Raw genomic sequence first — 27,339 nt, 5'->3', positions numbered from 1 at the left:
GTGCCCATAGGCGACGTTGTTGCCAGTGATGTCTAGTGAGGACCTGCCTTACAACAGGCTTACAAGCCCTCAATCCAGCCTCTCTCCGCCTATTGCGGACAGTCTGAGCACTGATGGAGGGATTGTGGGTTCCTGGTGTAACTCGGGCAGTTGTGTTTGCCATCCTGCAGGTGTGATGTTTGGATGTACCAATCCTGTGCTGGTGTTGTTACAAGTGGTCTGCCACTGCGAGGACGATCAGCTGTCCGTCCTGTCTCCCTGTAGCGCTGTCTTAGGCGTCTCACAGTACGGACATTGCAATTTATTGCCCTGGTCACATCTGCAGTCCTCATGCCTCCTTGCAGCATGCCTAAGGCACATTCACGCAGATGAGCAGTGACCCTGGGCATCTTTCGTTTGGTGTTTTTCAGAGTCAATAGAAAGGCCTCTTTAGTGTCCTAAGTTTTCATAACTGTGACCTTAATTGCCTACCGTCTGTAAGCTGTTAGTGTCTTAACTACCATTCCACAGGTGCATGTTCATTAATTGTTTATGGTTCATTGAACAAACATGGGAAACAGTTTTTAAACACTTTAAATTAAATCAAATTTTATTTGTCACATACACATGGTTAACAGATGTTAATGCAAGGGTAGCGAAATGCTTGTGCTTCTAGTTCCGCCCATGCAGTAATATCTAACAAGTAATCTAACCTAACAATTTCACAACAACTACCTTATACACACAAATGTAAAGGAATGAATAAGAATATGTACATAAAAATATATGAATGAGTGATGGCCGAACGGCATAGGCAAGATGCAGTAGATGGTATAGACTACAGTATATACATATGAGATGAGTAATGTAGCGTATGTAAACATTATATAAAGTGGCATTGTTTAAAGTGGCTAGTGATACATTTATTACATCAATTCTTCCATTATTAAAGTGGCTAGAGTTGAGTCAGTATGTTGGCAGCAGCCACTCAATGTTAGTGATGGCTGTTTAACAGTTTGATGGCCTTGAGATAGAATCTGTTTTTCAGTCTCTCGGTCCCCGCTTTGATGCACCTGTACTGACCTCGCCTTCTGGATGATAGCGGGGTGAATAGGCAGTGGCTTGGGTGGTTGTTGTCCTTGATGATCTTTTTGGCCTTCCTGTGACATCGGGTGCAGTAGGTGTCCTGGAAGGCAGGTAGTTTGCCGCCAGTGATGCGTTGTGCAGACCTCACTACCCTCTGGAGAGCCTTACGGTTGTGGGCAGAGCAGTTGCCGTACCAGGCGGTGATACAGCCTGACAGGATGCTCTCGATTGTGCATCTGTAAAAGTTTGTGAGTGCTTTTGGTGACAAGCCAAATTTCTTCAGCCTCCTGAGGTTGAAGAGGCGCTGATGCGCCTTCTTCACCATGCTGTCTGTGTGGGTGGACCATTTCAGTTTGTCCGTGATGTGTACGCCGAGGAACTTAACTTTCCACCTTCTCCACTACTGTCCCGTCGATGTGGATAGGGGGCTGCTCCCTCTGCTGTTTCCTGAAGTCCACAATCATCTCCTTTGTTTTGTTGACATTGAGTGTGAGGTTATTTTCCTGACACCACACTCCGAGGGCCCTCACCTCCTCCCTGAAGGCCGTCTGTGGTTGTTGGTAATCAAGCCTACCACTGTAGTGTTGTCCGCAAACTTGATGATTGAGTTGGAGGCGTGCATGGCCACACAGTCATGGGAGTACAGGAGAGGTCTGAGAACACACCCTTGTGGGGCCCCAGTGTTGAGGATCAGCGGGGTGGAGATGTTGTTACCTACCCTCACCACCTGGGGGCGACCCATCAGGAAGTCCAGTACCCAGTTGCACAGGGTGGGGTCGAGACCCAGGATCTCGAGCTTAATGACAAGTTTGCATGGTACTATGGTGTTAAATGCTGAGCTGTAGTCGATGAACAGCATTCTTACATAGGTATTCCTCTTGTCCAGATGGGTTAGGGCAGTGTGATTGCGATTGCGTCTGTGGACCTATTGGGGCGGTAAGCAAACGGGGCTGGTTTTTCTTTTGTCGTCCGTGATTGACTGTAGACCCTGCCACATACCTCGCGTGTCTGAGCCATTGAATTGCGACTCTACTTTGTCTCTATACTGACGCTTAGCTTCACACAGCTTTACAATGAAGATCTGTGAATTTATTTGGATTTTTACGAATTATCTTTGAAAGACAGGGTCCTGAAAAAGGGATGTTTCTTTCTTTTATTTGCTGAGTTTAGAATGCCAAGAGTCTGCAAAGCTGTCATCAAGGCAAAGGGTGGCTACTTTTATGTAGCCACCCTATATGTAAAATATAATTGGATTTTTATAACACTTTTTTGCATACTACATGATTCCCTATGTTATTTCATCGTTTTGATGTCTTCGCTATTATTGTACAATGTAAAAAAAAATATATACAAAATCTGAAAAACCCTTGAATGAGTAGGTGTCCAAACTTTTGACTGGTACTGTATGTGTCTCTCTCCTCGCGACTCCCAAGGGGTGCATGTTTTGGTTTTTGCCTTAACACTACACAGCTGATTCAAATGATCAAAGCTTGATGATTAGTTGACTGTTTGTGAATCAGCTCTGTAGTGCTAGGGCAAAAACCAAAACGTGCACCCCTTGGGGTTCCGAGGACTGAGTCTGGGAAACCTTGCTATAAATGAATGAGTTCATGCTCATTGATTCAATCATATGCTGTTAGAATTAAATGTTCAGAAGTGGAGTAGTTTGTGTTCTGGGTCCCATCTCTTATATCCTGGTTCCACTTATGGCTCACTTGTATGTGCCATGTCTCCCCAGGTGTCAGCTGCCAGAGAGGAAGTCCCTGGCCGTCGTGGTTTTCCCGGTTACATGTACACGGATCTGGCTACCATCTACGAGCGTGCCGGCAGAGTGGAGGGCAGGAACGGCTCCATCACTCAGATACCCATCCTCACCATGCCCAACGATGGTAAGACATGCCATCTCCGAGGAAAAACAACCTCGATTTTTTTTATTTTTTATATATATTTTTATTTATTAACTTTTTACATGAGCAATTCCATTGAATCCCCTGTTTTCATCTGGGTTTGACGAGCACAAAAAGTGATATTTCTTTATGCTTGCTGTTACTATAGCAACTTCTGTGATGGGCCTCCAGTCTGTTTTCGAATGGGAGTCGCCCCTTTTTAACATCAGACAACATTTGTGCCAGCATATTTTAGAGCATTAAAATTGGGGATGTAGATAAAAACACTTATTTTAATGTCCTTAAACTGTAAGTTGTAGTCATTTAAAGTGTATGCCTAGTTCCTGACTTTACTTTTGGGCAAAGTGATCCAGGACTGTGCTCCGTGCATGTGTTTGGATGTGGGCGTGTATCGGTTTGATAAAGGCCACTTGATTTAGCGTGACTTGAACCTTGGATATTACCTCTTGACTTCCATGTAAACTGTTTTCCAGATATCACCCATCCCATTCCTGATCTCACTGGGTACATCACTGAGGGACAGGTCTATGTGGACCGACAGCTGCACAACAGACAGGTATTCCCATTCTCGCTTATACGTCTCCAAACAACCCCTTGTGACCTCGCTATTAAATAGTGTCTCTAGCTATTGAGTACTGTCATTCTCTCTCCTGACAATTGTCCAATGATAATTTGTTTACTATTTCTTTGTTGAATATTGACTTCTCTTATTTCATGCTTTCCCTTCAGATCTACCCACCCATCAATGTGCTGCCCTCTCTGTCTCGATTGATGAAGTCTGCCATCGGTGAAGGAATGACCCGTAAAGACCATGCTGATGTCTCCAACCAGCTGGTAGTTATTGTCACTCTGCACAGTGCCAAAATATCCTTTATAACCAAGCCTAATTTCTATTGAACCACAATACACATGAATCGTTTGTTGCATAGAACTACTTCAACTTTCTGACCTCCCCCACTCTTCTCTCTCTCTCCATCCCCATGCCTCTGTCCCTCTCAGTATGCCTGCTATGCCATTGGTAAGGACGTGCAGGCCATGAAAGCCGTGGTCGGAGAGGAGGCCCTCACCTCCGATGATCTGCTCTACCTGGAGTTCCTGCAGAAGTTTGAGAAGAACTTCATCGCTCAGGGTAAGACACTGAAAAAACGGATGAGCCTCGACCTATGACAGTAGCACCACATGCAGAGCACATGGCTATTGAAACTATTTTAAAATTTGAACCTTTATTGAACCAGGTAAGTCATTGAAAATACACTTCTCTTTTACAATAACAACCTGACATTCTGGTTGTATGAAATCAAAAGGTGAAAACAGGAGCACAGCAACCGCACTGTATGTGACATTCCCCCGGTGTCAGGTATTTGGTAACAGAATAAATGGGAGTGTTGGCAGTCTTTTCACACCGTTAAGTGGGAGGCATTAGGCTGCACTCGGCCAGGTCATTGACACTCGCATGCTCTGAGATCTTGTCTGGTGATTTTATTTACTTGTCTAAATAATGTTACATTAAATATGAGATATTATACCTTTGCCACCTTGGCTTCTCCTGTATCTTATGTTTATGCTACTTTCATTCCACTCATTCCTTGAAATCGTGACCCATTTTGTGTTGCCCTAGGTCTCTGACTGTATTATACCTTATTACCAGAAATCCACCCTGCATAGCGCTGTCATTCAAGTGTGATATTAAAATGGAGATTGATTTTGCCCAATAAAATAATAAAAATTGTATTATTGGATTAATAATCTTATTGAATATTATAAAATGTTGCATAGCTTGATTTTGAAAGGTATTTTACTGCGATTTGACAGATCTTAGCTCTAACAAAGGACAAGATATGTCCTATTAGTTAAAGTTATTTTAACTCAAAGTTATTTTCAATGCCTTCAGGCATGATTATTTTTCATCAGCAAAACCAATGGCAAACTTCATGTCAGATACATACTGTAGGTCTTTTTCAACACCTTGGTGTCAGATGCAAAAAGTAATTCAGCGACGTGTGTCTTCAAAGCATTATGCCGTACTTATTCTCACACTTGTCCTTGGAGTGATGAGATTGCTAAAGCAAGGATTTGTGAGCTTTTCCATCCAGCCTTGTGTATAGTGAGCCTGAATATCCTTGAGTCAAAGCCTAATGCGATCCATTAAAATTAGAATCTCATTAGAATTGATGAGTCTACTGAATTAAATTAAAATACCGTGAAATGCAAGTGTCATGTCAGACTTTTGCATATCTTGTCTCTGTTGAAACCGAGACAAATGGAGCCATCTTTTCGGCAAAGAACAAGAGCCTGCTGTTCAGTCGTCTTGTCCTTCAGATGATTTACAAGCATTTCGCTACACCCGCAATAACATCTGCTAAATATGTTTATGCGACCAATAAAATGTGATTTGATAAGATTGAAAAGTAGGGATTGCACTATTGTAGGCTATGCATCACAGGGATATACTGCATGTAAACCTGTTGTGACACCATATGATTGACTTAATATCTAGTCTATCAATAATATCTTTCCCGACAGAGTAAGCTGTGAGGTAGGGTGGGGTGCATTTTAGACATGTTAGCGCCATGACCTGACGTTGACTTCAGTCGACTACAACAAGTGTTATGAAAAAGATCTCAATCGCTGGGGGATATTGTTGTATTTATGCTCCTATTTAAACCACTGAATGAGTCAATTGTCAACTAGTCGTCATAGGGAATATTATCAAATGTCGCAGCATTCGAGACCTAAAATGCTGTCACCTCACCCCTCAGGCCCCTATGACAACAGGACCGTCTATGAGACCCTGGACATTGGCTGGCAGCTGCTCCGAATCTTCCCCAAAGAGATGCTGAAGAGGATTCCCCAGAGCACCTTGGCCGAGTTCTACCCGAGGGAGTCTGCCGCTCGTCACTGAGCACCATCAGCTGCTCTGACTCCTCCCCCCCCCCCCCAAATCCTCTCACCCCCTTAGACAAGTGTTGACCCCCCCGACCACTCAGAGAACAGAGCAATGATCTCAGCTCCCTCTAGATGTATTCTACTGTATCTGTTTCCAGAAACTCGTATGGGTAGTGTCTGTGATTGTATCTGTACATTTTGTTCAGAGATGTGAACTTGCCCTTAAATCAAAGAATGATCCTGTTATTTATTGGGGTATTTTACTGCTAGGTTTTGTTTATTGAATGTTGTCCCCACCTAAACTAAATTCAACCTTCCAAAAATCTAAAAACATCCTATACATTAGAGCTTGACAGGAATTGTTATGTTCTCTTTTACATTTCAATGGTTTGAATTTGTCCAATATGTTTGTCACCCTGAAGATAGCACTTCATTCGCTTATTTTAGATAGGGGTAAGTTACTTCTTAACCATATCTGAAATTGTAGCACTTCACCAAACACCTGGGAGGTCAAAGTGTCATGACGTACTTTAATGTATTAGACCGAACATCATTGGTACTTAAATGTTTACTTTTATAGGCATGAGGTAAGGGTTTCGATATTTGACAAACTTTTGGGCCACTTGAAATTCTCTATTGTAGATATAGACCTTTGTGTGAACTGTGATTGCTTATTTCTTTTTGGCCTCTGTTGCTTGGTGTAATTACTATCGAAAGAAAATGATGTTTACATTGTTTGCTGTATGTGCTGTTCAAAGAAAAATAATACTAAACATTCCCCTGTTGCATTGCTAATTCTTTGTTTGCAGAAATCGGATCTGTGTGTTTATTGATTCCTGTGTTTTCCTGTCCATAAATAAATGTATTTTAGAATTATGAAGGGTGACATGTTTGTAATCTCACCAGACAATGCACACACCCAATATTGAGGTTGGTAGTTTCTCACACACAGCCTACATTATTTGTAATATTAATTGCCCAAGACATCGACCATATTTACAGTGCATTCGGAAAGTATCCAAACCCCTTGACTTTTTCCACATTTTGTTACGTTACAGCCTTATTCTAAAATGTATTCAATGTTTTTCCCCTCATCAATCTACACACAATACCCCATAATGATAAAGCAAAAACTTTAGAAATTGTTGCGAATGTGTGTTATATAAAAATGTAAACAGTATTCAGACCCTTTGCTATGAGACTTGAAATTGAGTTAAGGTGAATCCTGTTTCCATTGATCATCTTGATGTTTCTAGGATAATCAATGGAAACGGGTCAATTCAATTGATTGGACATGATTTAGAAAGACACACACCTGTCTATATAAGGTCCCACAGCTGACAGTGCATATCATAGCAAAAACCAAGCCATGAGGTCGACGGAATTGTCCGTAGATCTCCGAGACAAGATTGTGTCGAGGCACAGACTTGGGGAAGTGTACCAAAACATTTCTGCAGCATTGAAGGTCCCCAAGAATACTGTGGCCTCCATTCTTAAATGGATGAAATTTGGGACCACCAAAACTTCCTAGAGCTGGCCGCCCGGCCAAACTGAGCAATCGTGGGAGAAGGGCCTTGGTCAGTGAGGTGACCAAGAACCCAATGGCCACTGGCAGAGCTCTGGAGTTTCTCTGTGGAGATGGGAGAATCTTCCAGAAGGACAACCATCTCTGCAGCACTCCACTAATCAGGCCTTTATGGCTGTGGCTAGATGGAAGCTACTCTTCAGTAAAAGGCACATGACAGCCCGCTTGGAGTTTGCCAAAAAGTACCTAAAGGACTCCGAGACCATGATTAACAAGATTCTCTGGTCTGATGAAACCAAGATTGAAGTCTTTGGCATGAATGCCAAGCGTCACGTCTGGAGGAAATCTGGCACCATCCCTAAGGTGAAGCATGGTGGTGGCAGCATCATGCTGTTGGGTTGTTTTTCAGCGGCAGGGACTGGGAGACAAGTCAGGATCGAGGGAAAGCTGAACGTAGCAAAGTACAAAGAGATCCTTGATTAAAAACCTGCACCGGAGCGCCCAGGACCTCAGACTGGGGTGAAAGTTCACCTTCCAACTGGACAAAGCAGGAGTGGCTTCGGGACAAGTCTCAATATTCTAGAGTGGCCCAGCCAGAGCCCGGACTTGAACCTGATTGAACAAGAGAGAGAGAGAGAGCTGAAAATAGCTGTGCAGCGACGCTCCCCATCCAACCTAACAAGAGCCTCAGAGGATCTGCACAGAAGATTGGGAGAAACTCCCTTAATACAGATGTTCCAAGCTTGTAGCATCATACCCAAGAAGACTCCAATTTGTACAAATTTCTAAAAACTAGTTTTTGCTTTGTCATTATGGGTATTGTGTGTAGATTGATGAGGGGGAAAACAATTTAATACATTTTAGAACAAGGCTGTAGCATAACAAAATTTGGAAAAAGCCAACGGGTCTGAATACTTCTCGAATGCACTGTAGTTCTAAGTCAACAGAAACCGTTGATCAAGGGAAAAAAACAAGCATTCGAAGCCTAGATCAGATTTAACAATGGCCAAAGGTGAGATTTGTGCACAGGTGTGTCAAGGTATCAAGGTAGTTCCTGTTGCACGTAATGTGTAACCACCTTGATGTGTACTGTAAATATACTTTCTCACAATGGCGGCCCAAGAGGAACTATTTCAAATGAAACTCATTACAGAGCTGTCCAATCAAGGTAAGAGTTATTCTTAGTCGCATGGCTAGGTTAGAGTGAAGGCTGTAGCTTTATGTTCGAAATATTCGTTATGTATTTGCAGTTCGATGACTCCAGCTCTTTCATAGCCTGCCCTGACGTTAACCGTTGACGTTAAACATGGATACGTAGCCAATTCTTTTCGGTGGTTTGAGGCATGTAAATAACACGTCTTCAACTCGAATGTAACCTAACTTGAATTAAACGTATGACTTTTTCTGTCTTCATTTGTGTCTGTACAGTTTAGTACTCATTAGTTAGAGCGCTCTTGTTGCGTTCAGGGCAAGGGGAAATTATGTAAGGAATAATGTAGCCTAGCTTTATCTGAGGGGTCTTATCTATGTTTTCGATGGATTTTTGTTTATTTTGCACACATTTTTAATTTGCCCTTGCTGAAGAAAGACCTTGCCATATCTATTGACTAACAATAGTAGACTTCTGAGGAAGTTCTCAGGCGTCATTCTGGGTTTTTAGCCATATATATATAGAACTTCCTCAGAAGTTCTAGGCTTATTTCTCTCACCACAAAACAGACATGAATTCACAACGGATGGTCATCACACTTGATTTAAACTGTCTTTCTGTTCCTCATATTTCTTTATTCAATAAATGTTTCCAGACACATCGTAAGGGGGAATAACAAAAGGTGCATACGAGGTCAGTGTAGTCTGAGGTGCCCTCTGAATCACCTGCATATTATTTGGAACACCATATGAATAAACATTGAGTGTGCAACTCCAGCAAAAATGAATCACTACATTCAGAGTGAGGAGGCGTTGGGGGTAGGGGTGCGGTTAGCCAGCATGATGTGGTGTTAGAGCAGCCGTGTTGAATATTCACGTGACCTGAATGTTGTACCCTAAAGGAAATAGTACTTGACCAGGTTTTCAGATTTAAATATGAATGCGCAGTGCCTCACGGTAGGGTATCTACTAAGCAACCAATGCTGATTATGTTACATATACACTGAACAGAAATAGAAAACGCAACATGTAAAGTGTTGGTCACATGTTTCATGAGCTGGAAAAAAGATTCCAGAAATTGTTCATATGCACAAAAAGCTTATTTCTCTCAAATTTGGTGCACAAATTTGTTTACATCCCTGTTAGTGAGCATTTCTCCTTCGCCATTATATTCCATCCACCTGACAGGTGTGGCATATCAAGAAGCTGATTAAACAGCATGATCATTAAACTGGTGCACCTTATGATGGGGACAATAAAAGGCCAATGTAAAATGTGCAGTTTTATCACACAATGCCACAGATGTCTCAACTTTTAAAGGAGCGTGCAATTGGCATGCTGACTGAATGTTCACCAGAGCTGTTGCCAGGGACTTGAATGTGAATTTCTCAACCATAAACCGCCTCCAACGTCGTTTTAGAGAATTTGGCAGTACGACCAATCGGCCTCACAACCACAGACCACGTGTAATCACGCCAGCCCAGGACCTCCACATCTGGCTTCTTCACCTGCAGGATTGTCTGAGACCAGCCACCCAGACAGCTGATGAAACTTTGGTTTTGCACAACCGAAGAATTTCTGCACAAACTGTCAGAAACTGTCTCAGGGAAGCTCATCTGCGTGCTCATTGTCCTCAACCGAGGTCTTGACCTGACTGCAGTTTGGCGTCGTAACCGACTTCAGTGGGCAAATGCTCACCTTCGATGGCCACTGGCACGCTGGAGAAGTGTGCTCTTCACGGATGAATCACAGTTTCAACTGTACCGGGCAGATGGCAGTATGGCGTTGTGTGGGTGAGCAGTTTGCTGATGTCAACGTTGTGAACAGAGTGCCTCGTGATGGTGGGGTTATGGTACGGGTAGGCCTAAGCTACGGACAACAAACACAATTGCATTTTATCGATGGCAATTTGAATGCACAGAGATACCGTGACGAGATCCTGAGGCCCATTGTCATGCCATTCAATCGCCGCCATCACCTCATGTTTCAGTATGATAATGCACAGCCACATGTCGCAAGGATCTGTACACAATTCCTGGAAGCTGAAAATGTCCCAGTTCTTCCATGCCCTGCATACTCACCAGACATGTCACCCTTTGAGCATGTTTGGGATGCTATGGATCAACGTGTACGACATCGTGTTCCAGTTCCTGCCAATATCCAGTAACTTCGCACAGCCATTAAAGAGGAGTGGGACATCATTCCACAGGCCACAATCAACAGCCTGATCATCTCTATACGAAGGAGATGTGCCGTGCTGCATAAGGCAAATTGTGGTCACACCAGATACTGACTGGTTTTCTGATCCACGCCCCTTATTTAAAGGTATCTGTGACCAACAGATGCATATCTGTATTCCCAGTCATGTGATATCCATATATTAGGGCCTCATTTATTTGAATTGACTGATTTCCTCATGTGAACTGTAACTCAGTAAAATCTCAGAAATTGTTGCATGTTCCGTTTATATTTTTGTTCAGTGTAAGTCAGTTATCCTCAGCTGTAGTAGTTAAGGTACAGTAGTAGACTTTTATCATACCACTGTGTAGGAATCTATTATTGTTATGCCTCCTGAGAATGAAACATAATGGCCTAAGGGAGAGCTTCAACATCAATGATGATCAAAATAATGTGTGTTTTGTTGACGTTTTCGATCTCCTTTCACAGTGGCTATACATTCCAACATCCAGTTCTTTGTAAAGATCCAGGCATTCATAGATACAGCTTTATGGAGCGAACTATACATAAGCCTGCCCAGACCTTGTAAAAAAGCTTGCTCATGAGGCACTGATGATCTTGGCAAACAGCTGGGTTTGGAACAGCCTTTATTCCATGTCTTTCTATATTGATAAACATTATTTCGTGTGGTTTTAATCTAAACTAACTCAAGTATATGTAGCAGAGCATTGAGATAATTGTTAAGGTTTATGTGAGTAATAGTCATGTTTCACTTAGCATGTGAGGCAGTCATTGGGTTGGAATTAATAGATATGTTTCCACATGGTTGTTCTGTTTTAAGAAACCCAATAAGAGTTCAAGTATGTTTCCTCTTGTGGGATGATGAACAGTTGAAGATGACTGACTGGAATCCTTTGATCCCTACAGCTGTCCATGAGTATGAGGGTCTTCAGAGGGAGCATGAGAGAGCCACCATGGAGGTCAGTGTTGTATAAGGCTTGTTATAACTGTTCAGTTAATGTGTATAGGTATCCATGCAACAGGTCTTGGGGAGGTGTGCGTTATTTCAACTGTGTTTGCACTTAATGATTGATAGTGATTAATGATGAAAGAAAATTAAGGTTTGCTTATTTTTTTCAATGATTGTACGTGTGAAAGAGAGACTGTGTGTATGGGACTGTGTGTGCGTATATATGTGTGTGTGTGTGTGAGAGAGAGAGAGAGAGAGAGAGAGAGAGAGAGAGAGAGAGAGAGAGATGCTTTATTGTGGTGCTATAGCAGGGCTTAGAATCATGGCAGACATGTCTTGGAAAACCTGGAGGCAAATTCAATCAGTGCCATTTCCCTACAATTCTCCAGATAGTGGTTATTTTAGCATGGCAGACAAAACAAACGAACATAAACTGCCCTGTACATATTATACTACTCAGGACTCTTTGAACTAGCCAGTACTTTCACTGCAATGCTTTCAAGAGAGAAAAGAGCTCATTAATTGTATTATATCAGATTTACATGCTGTTGTGATAAACGTTCAATCTCATATCATATGTATTGTATGCATTGTGCCTCGGAGATATCAATGTAGTCTGAATTTTGGAGGATTTTGCTTTCATCATTTCACTTTCAGCTATGTGGTGGTGGTTTATATAGCACTTGTTAAGGTTCATATTGGGAAGCCTTTTTACAGAGTCCATCATCTTCATGACCTCAGCTGTTCTCCCACTGAAATGTCGCTCTCAGATTGAGTTCAAGTGGAGTATGATCTTGCAAAGACTGGCTCAATGAAGGTAGGACACCAATGTAAATAAATACAATTGTTCTCTTTTGTGCTTTGGTCATATAAGTGTCAACGGATGCAGGCAGAGAGAGACGAAGCAGTCAAAAGGCTTGAAGAGTTTCAAAAAGGTGAGAACATTTAAAAAAAAAATATATATATGTTTTAGTCAAATCAATCTCTCGTCAAAGATGATTGATCTAATATTGATCTGATATTCTTACATATCAGGTTGCTATTGTTTTCCTCCTGGTAACATATGCATCATTGGCAACGAGTCAGGGATTGTACAGGAGGGACTGTAAACACCTACAGTTCTGTTATGTAATGTTTACCATAGCATTCTTTTCATGCTATCAACCACACTATCTCTGCTGCTGTGACCTTTGAACCCTGGACTCACTATGAACAATGTGTGTTTGTCATTTACCTTGGGTAAAAGGCACACCCTTTAGGCGGTAACACGGCTTTGTTTACTCTTTTACTTGCCACTTCTGTCAATGCAAATTGATTAACCTTTAGTTATATCAGAGAAACGTACAGTCATATGATTTTATTTTGTAAATACTAGTCTTCCGTATGCAAAATGACACTTAAAGCGTCTTCTCTGCTTCTTCTCCACTATTTCTGTTTCCTTCCACACATACAAATGTGCTTGAAATACAATGCATTTCTGTGTATTTCCGCAGGGAATTTTTTTCTTAAAACCAAAATGCGTCACACAAACCACTAAAGCCAGTAATTTGATCTCTGGAATTTTAGAAGGTATAAATATTGTCAGAGATGGTTGAAATAGTTGTTCTTTGTAATCACGTCAGTCGAGGGATTTTCATCTGAATAAATGTGGCTTCTGCTCCTACATCTACTATTTCTCCAGCCCAAAAACACATATTTTGTTTGACTTCCAATTTAATAGAGGCTGCCTTGCTATGCCAAGCAGCTGCATATTAGGACCTATTACGTGATTTCATAGCTCTGAGAAAATTGCTCCTATTCACAAAGAAACGACGGGACGAAGAGGGAGAGAAAAAAGCCCCCAACACACAATCACGTCTTTTCAATTGACGATGGCAAGGTTGATGACAACATGACCATTGTGTTATAATGATAAGACCACAAAGGCATCTGCCCCCTCATCAAGGCTTCAGTACGGCTGCAGATACAATTTAATTCACTGCTCTGTCTGCTCGCTGATACCATTATACCGCACGTCAGCACAGGGGTAATCACTGTCTTCCCCGACAGGAGGGAAAAAGAGGGGAGAAAAAGATGGAGCGATGATGGTGAGGCCGAAACGTACAATTAAGACTGCCAATTCTGACATGTCAGAACCCCAGTCGCCCCGCACTTGTACACTTTCCACTTCCAGGCCTGTTTATTTACCATGCCTACCAGTAATTACAATTAACGTGTAATTTATTTCAAGGCGTCCTTTGCTGGTGTTGAGTGTGTTGGGCATTATGGAGTCTGTGAAAGAGCGGAGCCACAGAGATGCTGGGATGAAACTGTCAGCTAAGTGCTATTGAATGACTTATGTGGAGAGGGTGCAGGAGGAACTTTGATATCGCAGGCACAGACGTTCATCAAGTTTCAATTAGGTGTCATTGGGAAGGGATAGGCCTGTGTTAACGGCATTAATTCCTATTTTTCCCCTTCGACCACAATGTTTAATTAGTTAAGTGGCAGTAAGCCTGTTCTCTTTTATTGGGGTTTGTGATTACGCCTGCAAATGAAGTCAACGTTTAGAGCATTAAGTGTGTCTCTGAAAGTTTTTTTTTGGCTAAAGGGAGCTTTTATACTTCACAGTTTAAAAAGTCTTACATCAAATGGTCGCAAAATTTTAATATTTTATCCTACAGTCAATCTCATGCCCTTTTGAGTTTCCATCAGCAATTTCCATCAATAAACACTAACTAACCACTCTGGTGAAATGATCCATCATGGTTCTATAATCTTTTGTCATGTCTGACCATGAACACAAAATGACATTAATTAAATTGTAATAAAATGCACCCATTGTTGCAGGGAGGTTGTTTTCTTTGACCTTCCTATAGTGGTTTTACATAGTCTCAAATGTGTTTTCATAGTTCCACTGATTTTTCCGGAAAGCAGAATCAATAAGACATCAGTGGCATTAGTCATATTATTTAACTTATTTTTAAATTGAAAAGAGAATAAATGTGGTTCATGGCAAATGTCTGACACAAAAGAAACCACAAACATACATACATACACTACCGTTCAAAAGTTTGGGGTCACTTAGAAATGTCCTTGTTTTTGAAAGAAAAGCGCATTTTTTGTCCATTAAAAAAACAGCAAATTGATCATAAATACAGTGTAGACATTGTTAATGTTGTAAATGACTATTGTAGCTGGAAATGGCAGATTTTTTATGGAATATCTACATAGGTGTACAGAGGCCCATTATCAGCAACCATCACTCCTGTGTTCCAATGGCACGTTGTGTTAGCTAATCCAAAAGGGTTTTCTAATTGATCATTAGAAAACCCTTTTGCAGTTATGTTAGCACAGCTGAAAACTGTTGTTCTGATTAAAGAAGCAATACAACTGGTATTCTTTAGACTAGTTGAGTATCTGGAGCATCAGCATTTGTGGGTTCGATGACAGGCTCAAAATGTCCCGAAACAAATAACTTTCTTCTGAAACTCGTCAGTCTATTCTTGATCTGAGACATGAAGGCTATTCCATGCGAGAAATTGCCAAGAAACTGCAGATCTCGTACAACGCTGTGTAGTACTCCCTTCACAGAACAGCGTAAACTGTCTAACCAGAAGAGAAAGAGGAGTGGGAGGGCCTGGTGCACAACTGAGCAAGAGGACAAGTACATTAGAGTGTCTAGTTTGAGAAACAGACAGCTCACAAGTCCTCAAATGACAGCTTCATTAAATAGTACCCTCAAAACACCAGTCTCAACGTCAACAGTGAAGAGGCGACTCCGGGATGCTGGCATTCTAGGCAGAGTTCCTCTGTCCAGTGTCTGTGTTCTTTTGCCCATCTTAATCTTTTATTTTTATTGGCCAGCAACTCTGCCTAGAAGGCCAGCATCCCGGAGTCACTTCTTCACTGTTGACGTTGAGACTTGTGTTTTGCGGGTACTATCAGCCGTTTCCAGCAACAATAGTCATTTACAACATTTACAACATTAACAATGTCTACACTGTATTCCTGATCCATTTGATGTTATTTTAAAGAACAAAAAATGCGCTTTTCTTTCAAAAACAAGGACATTTCAAAGTGACCCCAAACTTTTGAACAGTAGTGTATATTGTCAAGTGTTGTGACCTTGTGTTGACATGAGTATATTTCTTAGTAAATGTAGAAAAAGTATCAGATTCCACAGTAAGTGTGTCAACAGAAATGTACATTTTTATCTTGCTTAGCTTGTTTTGTAAAAAGTGCATAAGATGTGCACAATTCCCTAATCGTCTCATCCTTGAGGTGTAACGTTACCTCTAACCTTGGGATGTAAGGCTAATTGTAAAAGCAACTAAATATTTCCAACCAAAGACATGTAAAAAAATCTTTATGATATTCAAGACTGAAACATAAAACAACATAAAGATATGAGCTCCAATAGAGTTCCACAGTATGAGTCATAATACCCATAAAACCTAGAGGTCAATCTTGGTTCCAGTCTTTTTTCCACCATTCATTTTTTCCCATAGGGGTTTTTACAAACACTTAAAATAAGGGCTGTGTTTTGTGTACGCTTACCCTGGTGTGACGTTTTGATAACCGTGTAAACTTCTCTAGTAGAAGGTGACTTTTATAAATATATTCACCTGTATTTACCCCCCAAAAATGAAATGTGAATTAGCTGCTAATGTGGCTATCATAAAGAACTACAAATACCATGATGATCTGGACGAGACTGCCGAATCGAGGCAAAGGTAAGAATCTCTGAATTCTAATGTTAGCTAAATGTAGAAATGAATAAATTGTCAACATTTATTTAAATGGACAATTCTGTAAACTGTCATGTGTAAGTTTTAAATTGACACAATACCTGCTAGCAAAGGTGTCAGCTAGAGATGACATGCAGGAGCTTGCAGGGATTTGTAGCTTTGCATGATGTCTACTTTAATGCTAATTAGCTTTTTCGAATCTGGGTGTAAATAGAACCGAATATATTGGTAAAAGTAATCTTGTCCGAGAGAGATTTACACGGTTATCAAAATGTCACGCCAGGGTAAGCCTGCACGAAATACAGAACTTATTTTAAGTGTTTTTAAAATCCCCTATGGGAAAAATGATTGGAACCATTTCCCTGTTTGACTGCTAGGTTTTATGGGTATTATGACACCTCCACTGTGGGGCTCTATAAGGTGAACCTTAGAATCAGATCACATGGCAAACATGTTGCCTACAGTATGCCAACAAGAAATATAGTTTAGGCTTAAAGTTTTGGGCTCCCGAGTGGCACAGCTGTCTAAGGCACTGCATCACAGTGCTAGAGGCGTCACTACAGACCCTGGTTTGATTCCAGGCTATATTACAATCCCATAGAGTCCCATAGGGCGGTGCACAATTAGCCCAGCGTCGGCCCGGGTTTGGCCCGGGGTAAGCCTTCATTGTAAATAAGAATTGCTCTTAACTAACTTGCCTAGTTAAATAAAGGTTCAATAAAAATTAAAAATAAACTCTGCTATTGATAAAAATAGATAAATGACTTAGACCCCAATTCAATCAATCGCAGATAAAGGAAAAAAAAGTACTGCACAATGTTTACGCTGGATTGGAGGTGTTCAACAGTGTTGTTTCTGTCACTCTCCTACAGTGTCCCACATGGTCATTGAAGAGGTCAACAGCATTCAGGATAACCTGGACATAGAGAGGACATGCAGACAGAGTGTGGAAGCCCTGGCCTCCAAGGTGGGTCAGCCTAACGAGCAATGAAGGACTTTGCCCTTTGTATGCTCCCAATTCTTCCCTTGAAACAAATATTGCACCTAATTTCTCTGTAGACACCATCATTCTTGGTGCAAAAAACTTTACTAACATTTTCTGTACAAAAATTGGTCCTGTAATCCAGTGTACAGTTATTTTGTGAAATGCTTGCCAAATGTCTAGGTCTGATTCAGAGTGGGCAGAGTGATTTCTCAGCCCGCTGAAGCTGGACTCATCACTCTAATCATTACCCACACAATTCTTTGGACAGAAGCCCTCTGCTTCCACCTGGCAGTTCTGCCATGGGTGGAGGAGAGTTTCTGTACAATACCTCCTCCTCCCAACAATCCAGTCCCAGCCAGGCATGGTTGGCCACATGCAGCTGTGCTTTCTACACATATGAATGTTTTTGCTATAACGTTTATCTCTTCTTTTTAAAAATGATGTTCTGGGGAGAACTCTGATGGTGCTCTTTCAATAAGGATTATTTGATGTTATTACAGTTGCTATTGGGCATCTATATGGCCATCTATGTATTTGCATATTTTGTCATGTTTGAAATGCTATTCGATTACAGTTTTATTTTATTGCTTTGGTGCAATTTTCACAAGTACAGTATGTGGTACATTTTCACAAGTACAGTATGTGGTACATTTTCACAAGTACAGTATGTGGTACATTTTCACAAGTACAGTATGTGGTACATTTTCACAACTCTTACTACAGTTGTTTCAAAATTCTAAGTACATTTTCAATTGACTAAGTACAACACACAAACTCATACAGTCACTTTTTCACCAAACTTAATCAGTGTTTCATCTAGAAATAATAATGTTTCACATTGCAATGCATGTTCATATAAAGTAAATGCCTTTCACAATGCAATGCTCACATTACTTTTGATATAATGATCTTGTCTTTTGTTAAAATACATTTTACTATTACTTAATCCGACTGTTCTTAAACGTTTGGTAAACCTGTAGATTTGCCATGTAAACTGGTTTGTCTACTACAGATTTTGAGAACTACATAATGAAAATGTATATCTGTAAAGTAGAAACATAAAAAGTATGATACACTACATTACCAAAAGTATGTGGACACCTGCTCGTTGAACATCTTATTCCAAAACCATGGGCATTAATATGGAGTTGGTCCTCTCTTTGCTGCTATAACATCCTCCACTCTTCTGGGAAGGCTTTCCACTAGATGTTGGAACATTGCTGCGGGGGTTTGCTTCTATTCAGCCACAAGAGCATTTGTGAGGTCGGGCACTGATTTTGGGCAATTAGGCCTGGCTCGCAGTCGGCGTTCCAATTCATCCCAAAGGGGTTCGATGGGGTTGAGGTTAGGGCTCCATGCAGGCCATTCAAGTTCTTCCACACTGATCTCGACAAACCGTTTCTGTATGGACATCGCTTTGTGAACGAGGCATTGTCATGCTGAAACAGGAAAGGGCCTTCCCCAAACTGTTGCCACAAAGGTGGAAGCACAGAATCGTCTAGAATGTAATTGTGTGCTGTAGCGATAACATTTCCCTTCACTGGAACTAAGGGGCCTAGCCCAAACTATAGAAATAGCCCCAGACCATTATTCCTCCTCCACCAAACTTTACAGTTGGCACAATGCGTTCGAGCAGGTAGCGTTCTCCTGACATCCGCCAAATCTAGATTAATCTGTCGGTCTGCCAGGTGGTGAAGCGTGATTCATCACTCCAGAGAACACGTTTCCACTGCTCCAGAATCCAATGGCGGCAAGCTTTATACCACTCCAGCCTATGCTTGGCATTGCGCATGGTGATCTTAGGCTTGTGTGTGGCTCGCCCACGAACAGTTCTTGTGCTGACGTTACTTCCTGTCAGCAACAGGTGTATAAATTTGAAGGGATTATTTTATTTTTTATTTTATTTTCACCTTTATTTAACCAGGTAGGCTAGTTGAAAACAAGTTCTCATTTACAACTGCATCCTGGCCAAGATAAAGCAAAGCAGTGCGACACAAACAACAACACAAGAGTTACACATGGAATAAACAAGTGTACAGTCAATAACACAATAGGAAAAAAATTAAGTCTATATACAGTGTGTGCAAATGGCGTGAGGAGGTAAGGCAAGAAATAGGCCATAGTAGCAAGTAATAACAATTTATCAAGTTAACACTGGAGTGATAGATGTGCAGATGATGATGTGCAAGTAGAATACTTGTCACGTCCTGGCCATAGAGAGGGTTTTTAGTCTCTATTTTGGTTAAGCCAGGGTGTGATTTGGGTGGGCATTCTATGTGTTATATTTCTTTGTTTTTGGCCAAGTGTGGTTCCCAATCAGAGGCAGCTGTCTATCGTTGTCTCTGATTGGGAATCATACTTAAGCAGCCTTTTCCCACCTGTGTTTTGTGGGTAGTTGTTTTCTGTTTAGTTTCTGCACCTTACAGAACTGTTTCGTTTCTCACTTTGTTATTTTGCTTGAGTGTTTTTGGTGAATAAATTATCATGAAGACGTACCACGCTGCGCTTTGGTCCACTTCTTCAGACGAGCGTTACAATACTGGTGTGCAAAAGAGCAGAACAATAAATAAAAACAATGTGGGGATGAGGTAGGTAGATTGGATGGGCTATTTACAGATGGGCTATATACAGCTGCAGCGATCGGTTAGCTGCTCGGATAGCTGATGTTTACAGTTAGTGATGGAAATATAAGTCTCCAGCTTCAGCGATTTTTGCAATTCGTTCCAGTCATTGGCAGCAGAGAACGGGAAGGAAAGGCGGCCAAAGGAGGTGTTGGCTTTGGGGCTGACCAGTGAGATATACCTGCTGGAGCGTGTGCTACGGTTGGGGGTTGTTATCGTGACCAGGGAGCTGAGATAAGGCGGAGCTTTACCTAGCAAAGACTTATAGATGACCTGGAGCCAGTGGGTCTGGCGACAAATATGTAGCGAGGGCCAGCCGATTAGAGCATACAGGTTGCAGTGGTGGGTGGTATATGGGGCTTTGGTGACAAAACGGATGGCGCTGTGATAGATTGCATCCAGTTTGCTGAGTAGAGTGTTGGAGGCTATTTTGTAAATGACATCGCCGAAGTCAAGGATCAGTAGGATAGTCAGTTTTGCTAGGGTATGTTTGGCGGCGTGAGTGAAGGAGGCTTTGTTGCGGAATAGAAAGCCGATTCTAGATTTAATTTTGGATTGGAGATGTTTAATCTGAGTCTGGAAGGAGAGTTTACAGTCTAGCCAGACACCTAGGTATTTGTAGTTTTGTACTGTACATACTTTTGTACTCTGCATTCGGAAAGTTTTCAGACCCATTGACTTTTTCCACATTTTGTTAAATTACAGCCTTATTCTAAAATTGATTTAATTGGCTGCAATTTCTGAGGCTGGTAACTAATGAACTTATCCTCTGCATCAGTGGTAAGTCTGAGTCTACCTTTCCTGTGGAGGTCCTAATGAGAGCCAGATTCATCATACTGCTTGATGGTTTTTGAGACTGCACTTGAAGAAACTTTATAAGTTCTTGAAATGTTCCAGATTGACTGACCATGTCTTAAAGTAATGATGTACTGTCATTTCTCTTTGCTTATTTGAGCTGTTCTTGCCATAATATGGACTTGGTCTTTTACCAAATAGGGCTATCTTCTGTATACCACCCTTACCTTGTCACAACACAACTGATTGTCTCAAACGCATTAAGAAGGAAATAAATTCCACACCAGTTAATTGAAATGCATTCCAGGTGACTACCTCATGAAGCTGGTAGAGAGAATGCAAAGAGTGTGCAAAGCTCTCATCAAGGCAAAGGGTGGAATCTCAAATATAAAATATAAAACACTTTTTTGGTTACTACGTGATTCCATATGTGTTATTTCATAGTTTTGATGTAGAAAATAGTAAAAAATAAAGAAAAACCCTTGAATGAGTAGGTGTGTCCAAACTTTTGACTAGTATTGTAAATATTCACACAATACAGGTTAGAATCACCTTTGGCAGTGATTACAACTGTGAGTCTTTCTGGGTAATTCTCTTAAGAGGTTTGCACACCTGGATTGTACAATATTTACCCATTATTCTTTTCAAAATTCTTCAAGCTCTGTCAAATTGTTTGTTGCTCATTGCTAGACAACCGTTTTCAAGTCTTGTCATAGATTTTCAGTCTGATTTGTGTCAAAACTGTAACTTGGCTACTCAGGAACATTCACTGTCCTCTTGGTAAGCAACTCCAGTGTAGATTTGGCCTTGTGTTTTAGGTTATTGTCCTGCTGAAAGGACATCTCCCAGTGTCTGGTAGAAAGCTACCAGCTTTCCTCTAGGATTTTTCCTGTGCTTAGCTCCATTCTATATATTTTTTTTTTATCCTGAAAAACTGCCCAGTCCTTAACGATTACAAGCATACCCATAACATGATACATTCAAAACTATGCTTGAAAATATGGAGAGGGGTACTAAATTTACATTTTAGTCATTTAGCAGTGCAGTTATTTAAATCCAGACCTATGTCAGGCTTGGATTCGCAATGGCAAAAGGTTTTTCCCCAGGTGCATGAACAATGAGGATATTTACTGCGATTTCAATGAGAACCTATGGCCAAATGCTCAAGGCATGCTTGATGCAAACTAGTGCCTGCTAAACATTGTTAAACATGATCACATCTTTGATCACACATGGGATAGAAACGATGGTAACTTGATTTTCAGTCAATTTTAATAGGTAGTGCAAATGTATTGCCTAATGTGAAAAAAGTGTAATATACTGTAATTTACAGTACTCATAATTTACATTCAAAAGGCAATTTTGAAAAATGTATCTTAAATATTTTGCTATTGGTTTTTGCTGGTTGTTAAAATAACTAAATTGAGAAGATATCAATATGTTGGGTTTTGGTGATTTAAACCAGTATTTCACAGTAAACTTATATTTTGGATCAATGATTGTATAGTGAAAGATGTCTACAAACAAAATGAATTCACAATGAAAGATTACAATTTAAGACTTGGTGCATTGCAAGTGTTACCAGTTTGGAGTTTTGTACTAAGAGTTTTGAAAATTCACCACATGTGTGAAAATAGTAAAGAATGTAGAACACATGATACAAATGAATTGTTGTCGACAACAACCACTTGGAAATATTGTACTGTTGTCCAGGGGAAAAAGTGTAAATGTCAAATGATGGGGCTTCCCTTTTTCTTGTATTTGCGCATTACTTTCGTGAAGTAACTAGAGCACATTGTAAAACTTTTCCCTCTAAATGTACAGCATTATACTGATAGTATAGTTGCCAGCTAAATACTGTAATTTTGCTTCACACAGGGATGCTGTAAAATGTTTTACAGTAAGAAACACAGTGCTGTATTATACAATACATCATAAAACTGTAAATGAATGAGCCTACTGTAATCATTACACCAACACAGCTGTATTATATAATTACAGTCATTTACTGGCAACTCCTCTGCCAGTATAATGCTATAAATTTACAGTACAGCATGTTACCGTAATCCGTTTTACTGTAATATTTCTTCAGTAATTGTAATGAATGGATGAATGAATAAATAAATACAATTAATTGAATAGGTTTGTATTTTACTGTAATTGAATGGGATTGGTGCAAGCATATTACAGCATATCAAATATATACACTACTGGTCAAAAGTTTTAGAACACCTACTCATTCAAGGATTTTTCTTTATTTTTACTATTTCCTACATTGTAGAATAATAGTGAAGACATCAAAACTATGAAATACAGTGCCTTGCAAAAGTATTCATCCCGTATGATGTTTTTCTTATTTTGTTGCATTACAACCCGTAATTTAAATTGATTTTTATTTGGATTTCAGGGAATGGACATACACAAAATAGTCGAAATCGGTGAAGTGAAATGAAAAACAATAACTTCTTTCAAAAAATTCAAAAAAAATATTTATGGAAAAGTGATGCGTGTATATGTATTCACCTCCTTTGCTTTGAAGCCCCTAAATAAGATCTGGTGCAACCAATTACCTTCAGAAGTCACATAATTAGTTAGATTGCACACAGGTGGACTTTATTTAAGTGTCACATGATCTGTCACATGATCTTAGTATATATACACATGTTCTGAAAGGCCCCAGACTCTGCAACACCACTAAGCAAGCGGCAGCATGAGGACCAAGGTGCTCTCCAAACAGGTCAGGGACAAAGTTGTGGAGAAGTACAGATCAGGGTTGGGTTATAAAAAAATATCCACAATTTTGAACATCCCACGAAGCACCATTTAAATCCATTATTAAAAAATGGAAAGAATATGGCACCACAACAAACCTGCCAAGAGACGGCCGGCCCACCAAAACTCACGGCCCAGGCAAGGAGGGCATTAATCAGAGAGGCAACAAAGAAACCAAAGATAACCCTGAAGGAAATGCAAAGCTTCACAGCGGAGATTGGAGTATCGGTCCATAGGACCACTTTAAGCCATACACTCCACAGAGCTGGGCTTTACGGAAGTGTGGCCAGAAAAAGACATGCTTAAAGAAAAAAAGAAGCAAACACGTTTGGTGTTCGCCAAAAGGCATGTGGGAGACTCCGCAAACATATGGAAGAAGGTACTCTGGTCAGATGAGACTAAAATTGAGCTTTTTGGCCATCAAGGAATAAGCTATGTCTGGCGCAAACCCAACACCTCTCATCACTCCGAGAACACTATCCCCACAGTGAAGCATGGTGGTGGCAGCATCATGCTGTGGGGATGTTTGAAGGAATGATGGATGGCGCTAAATACAGGGAAATTCTTGAGGGAAACCTGTTTCAGTCTTCCAGAGATTTGAGACTGGGACGGAGGTTCACCTTCCAGCAGGGCAAAAACGCTAAGCATACTGCTAAAGCAACACTCAAGTGGTTTAAGGGGAAACATTTAAATGTCTTGGAATGGCCTAGTCAAAGCCCAGACCTCAATCCAATTGAGAATCTGTGGTATGACTTAAAGATTGCTCTACACCAGCGGAACCCATCTAACTTGAAGGAGCTGGAGCAGTTTTGCCTTGAAGAATGGGCAAAATCCCAGTGGCTAGATGTACCAAGCTTATAGAGACATACCCCAAGAGACTTGCAGCTGTAATTGCTGCAAAAGGTGGCTCTACAAATTATTGAGTTTGCAGCGGTGAATAGTTATGCACGCTCAAGTTTTCTGTTTTTTTGTCTTATTTCTTGTATGTTTCACAATAAAAAATATTTTGCATCTTCAAAATGGTAGGCATGTTGTGTAAATCAAATGATACAAACCCTCCAATAATCCTTTTTAATTCCAGGTTGTAAGGCAAAAAAATAGGAAAAATGCCAAGGGGGGTGAATACTTTCGCAAGCCACTGTAACACATATGGAATCATGTATTAACTAAAATATATTTTGTATTTGAGATTATTCAAATAGCCACACTTTGCCTTGATGACAGCTTTGCATACTCTTGGCATTCTCTCAACCAGCTTCAAGAGTTAGTCACCTGGAATGCCTTTCAATTAACAGGTGTGCCTTCTTAAAAGTTCATTTGAGGAATTTCTTTCCTTCTTAATGCGTTTGAGCCAATCAGTTGTGTTGTGACAAGGTAGGGCTGGTATTCAGAAGATAGCCCTATTTTGTAAAAGACCAAGTCCATATTATGGCAAGAACAGCTCAAATAAGCAAAGAGAAATGACAGTCCAGGCTATCTCTGCCGCCCCATGAGCTAATCAATTGTGTTGTGACAAGGTAGGGGCGGTATACAGAAGATAGCCCTATTTTGTAAAAGACCAAGTGCATATTATGGCAAGAACAGCTCAAATAAGCAAAGAGAAATGCCAGTCCATCATTACTTTAAGACATGAAGGTCAGTTAATATGTAACATTTCAAGAACTTATAAAGTTTCTTCAAGTGCATTCGAAAAAACCATCAAGCGCTATGATGAAACTGGCTCTCATGAGTACCACCACAGGAAAGGAAGACCCAGAGTTACCTCTGCTGCAGAGGATACATTCATTAGAGTTACCAGCCTCAGAAATTGCAGCCCAAATTAATTCTTCACAGAGTTCAAGTTACAGACACATCTCAACATCAACTGTTCAGAGGAGAGGAATTGCTGCAAAGAAACCACTAATAAAAGATACCAATAAGAAGAAGAGACTTGCTTGGGCCGAGAAACACGAGCAATGTACATTAGACTGGTCGAAATTTGTCCTTTGGTCTGGAGTCCAAATTGGAGATTTTTGGTTCCAAACGCTGTGTCTTTGTGAGACGCGGTGTGGGTGAATGGATGATCTCCTCATGTGTATTTCCCACCGTAAGGCATGGAGGAGGAGGTGTTATGGTGTGGGGATGCTTTACTGGTGACACTGTCTGTGATTTCTTTAGAATTCAAGGCACACTTAATAAGCATGGCTACCACAGCATTCTGCAGCGATACGCCATCCCATCTGGTTTTGGCTTAGTGGGACTATCATTTGTTTTTCATCAGGACAATGACCCAACACACCACCTAGCTGTGTAAGGGCTAGAAGGAGAGTGATGAAGTGCCACATCAGATGACCTAGCCTCCACAATTCCCCGAACTGAACCAAATTGAGATGGTTTGGGATGAATCGTACAGCAGAGTGAAGGAAAAGCAGCCAACAAGTGGTCAGCATATGTGGGAACTCCTTCAAGACTGTTGGAAAAGCATTCCAAGTGAAGCTGGTTGAGAGAATGCCAAGAGTGTGCAAAGCTGTCATCAAGACAAAGGGTGGCTATTTGAAGAATCTCAAATATAAAATATATTTTGATTTGTTTAACACTATTTTGGTTACTACATGATTCCATATCTGTTATTTCATGGTTTTGAAGTCTTCACTATTATTCTACAATGTAGAAAATAGTAAAGATAAAGAAAAACCCTTGAATGAGTAGGTGTTCTAAAAGTTTTGACCGGTAGTGTATAAATATTTGGTCTTTAATATCACTTGCACTTCTTGAGGCCATAACAAAGGCTTCCAAACTTGTAGTGGCTTCAGTGAAAAACAGACCAAGGATATAGCAAATACTCAACCATTAAAGGTTTGAGGCTTGCTGCAACTCCAATATCTCCCCTATACACATTTAATTGTTGTGGCACTACTACCACATATCAGTTCAATTGGTACAGCATTGTCACTCACGGGTGCAACAAATGTAGCCTCTTACAAGGCACTCCACAAAATATGCTAATGAACCAGAAACAACAATACCATTCACCCACTAGTGCTAAAAAGTTTTTGGGCACTCCAAAAATACAGTAGGGTACTGTATTCTGTGGGGTGGAATTACAGTACCATTCTAAATACAGTACTTCTTTAGAGTAATGTATTTTTAAACCAAAGTTTCATTTATCATTTACCAGTTATACCTAAAATCACCAAGAATGCATTGCGATTTACGGCTATTTACTGTAACTAAATAATATGGTACATTGCTGTTTTATTGTATAATTCTGGAAAAACAACAGGATATATTAGCTGCTAAAAATATTCCACTTCACTGCCGCTTCAAGAAGATATTTACTAAAATAGTCTGAGCTTCATGCATCTCACCCAACAGCATGAGGTTGGTGCCTGAAACTGAACATTGTAGTCTACAGTAAGCATAAGTTATTATTGTAAAGAAATACAGTATGTTAGAGTAATTTTTACAGGAGGCTTCAAACTACAGTTTATAACAGTATTTTTCAGCATTTTGCAGATAATGCAGTGCCATCTACAGAATTTATTATGTGAAAGACATTGAAGGTATTTTACTGTTCATTCTACAGTGTTTTACTGTTTACAGAAAAGTCTTACAGTGCAGTGCTTCTCAAACCTCTACTCAGGGACTCCCAGATGTTTCACAATGTTGTTGTAGCCCTGAACTAGCTCACCTGATTCACTAATCAAGGGCTTGATGATTAAATCAGGTGTGGTAGCTCTGGAATAGATCTCCCTAAGGCACCTCCTACCTTCTATG

General features: G+C 40.5%; 2 protein-coding genes across 4 annotated transcripts in view; both read left to right on the top strand.

Annotated features, from left to right (window-relative positions):
- atp6v1ba (ATPase, H+ transporting, lysosomal, V1 subunit B, member a) overlaps positions 1–6,738 on the top strand; it is a 46,058-nt gene extending 39,320 nt beyond the window's left edge. The window contains exons 10-14 of the mRNA XM_038960498.1: positions 2,804–2,954; positions 3,446–3,528; positions 3,702–3,806; positions 3,972–4,101; positions 5,732–6,738. Of these exons, the coding sequence (XP_038816426.1) occupies positions 2,804–2,954; positions 3,446–3,528; positions 3,702–3,806; positions 3,972–4,101; positions 5,732–5,874 (612 nt within the window). The 3' untranslated portion in view covers positions 5,875–6,738. The remainder of the gene's footprint in view (positions 1–2,803; positions 2,955–3,445; positions 3,529–3,701; positions 3,807–3,971; positions 4,102–5,731) is intronic.
- Positions 6,739–8,388: 1,650 nt separating this feature from the next.
- Positions 8,389–27,339, top strand: part of shtn1 (shootin 1) — a 43,369-nt gene continuing 24,418 nt past the window's right edge. For 2 of the 3 annotated variants that reach the window (XM_038960497.1, XM_038960495.1), the window contains exons 1-4: positions 8,390–8,551; positions 11,638–11,690; positions 12,555–12,615; positions 17,283–17,377. In XM_038960497.1, coding sequence (XP_038816425.1) covers positions 8,494–8,551; positions 11,638–11,690; positions 12,555–12,615; positions 17,283–17,377 — 267 coding nt within the window. In that variant the 5' untranslated portion in view covers positions 8,390–8,493. Of the gene's footprint in view, positions 8,552–11,637; positions 11,691–12,554; positions 12,616–17,282; positions 17,378–27,339 lie in introns of all 3 variants that reach the window. The other variant, XM_038960496.1, reaches the window with a different exon arrangement.

This window comes from Salvelinus namaycush, chromosome 22 (assembly GCF_016432855.1).
Source record: "Salvelinus namaycush isolate Seneca chromosome 22, SaNama_1.0, whole genome shotgun sequence".
Lineage (NCBI taxonomy): Eukaryota > Metazoa > Chordata > Actinopteri > Salmoniformes > Salmonidae > Salvelinus > Salvelinus namaycush.
This window is presented reverse-complemented; position numbering and strand designations above follow the sequence as displayed.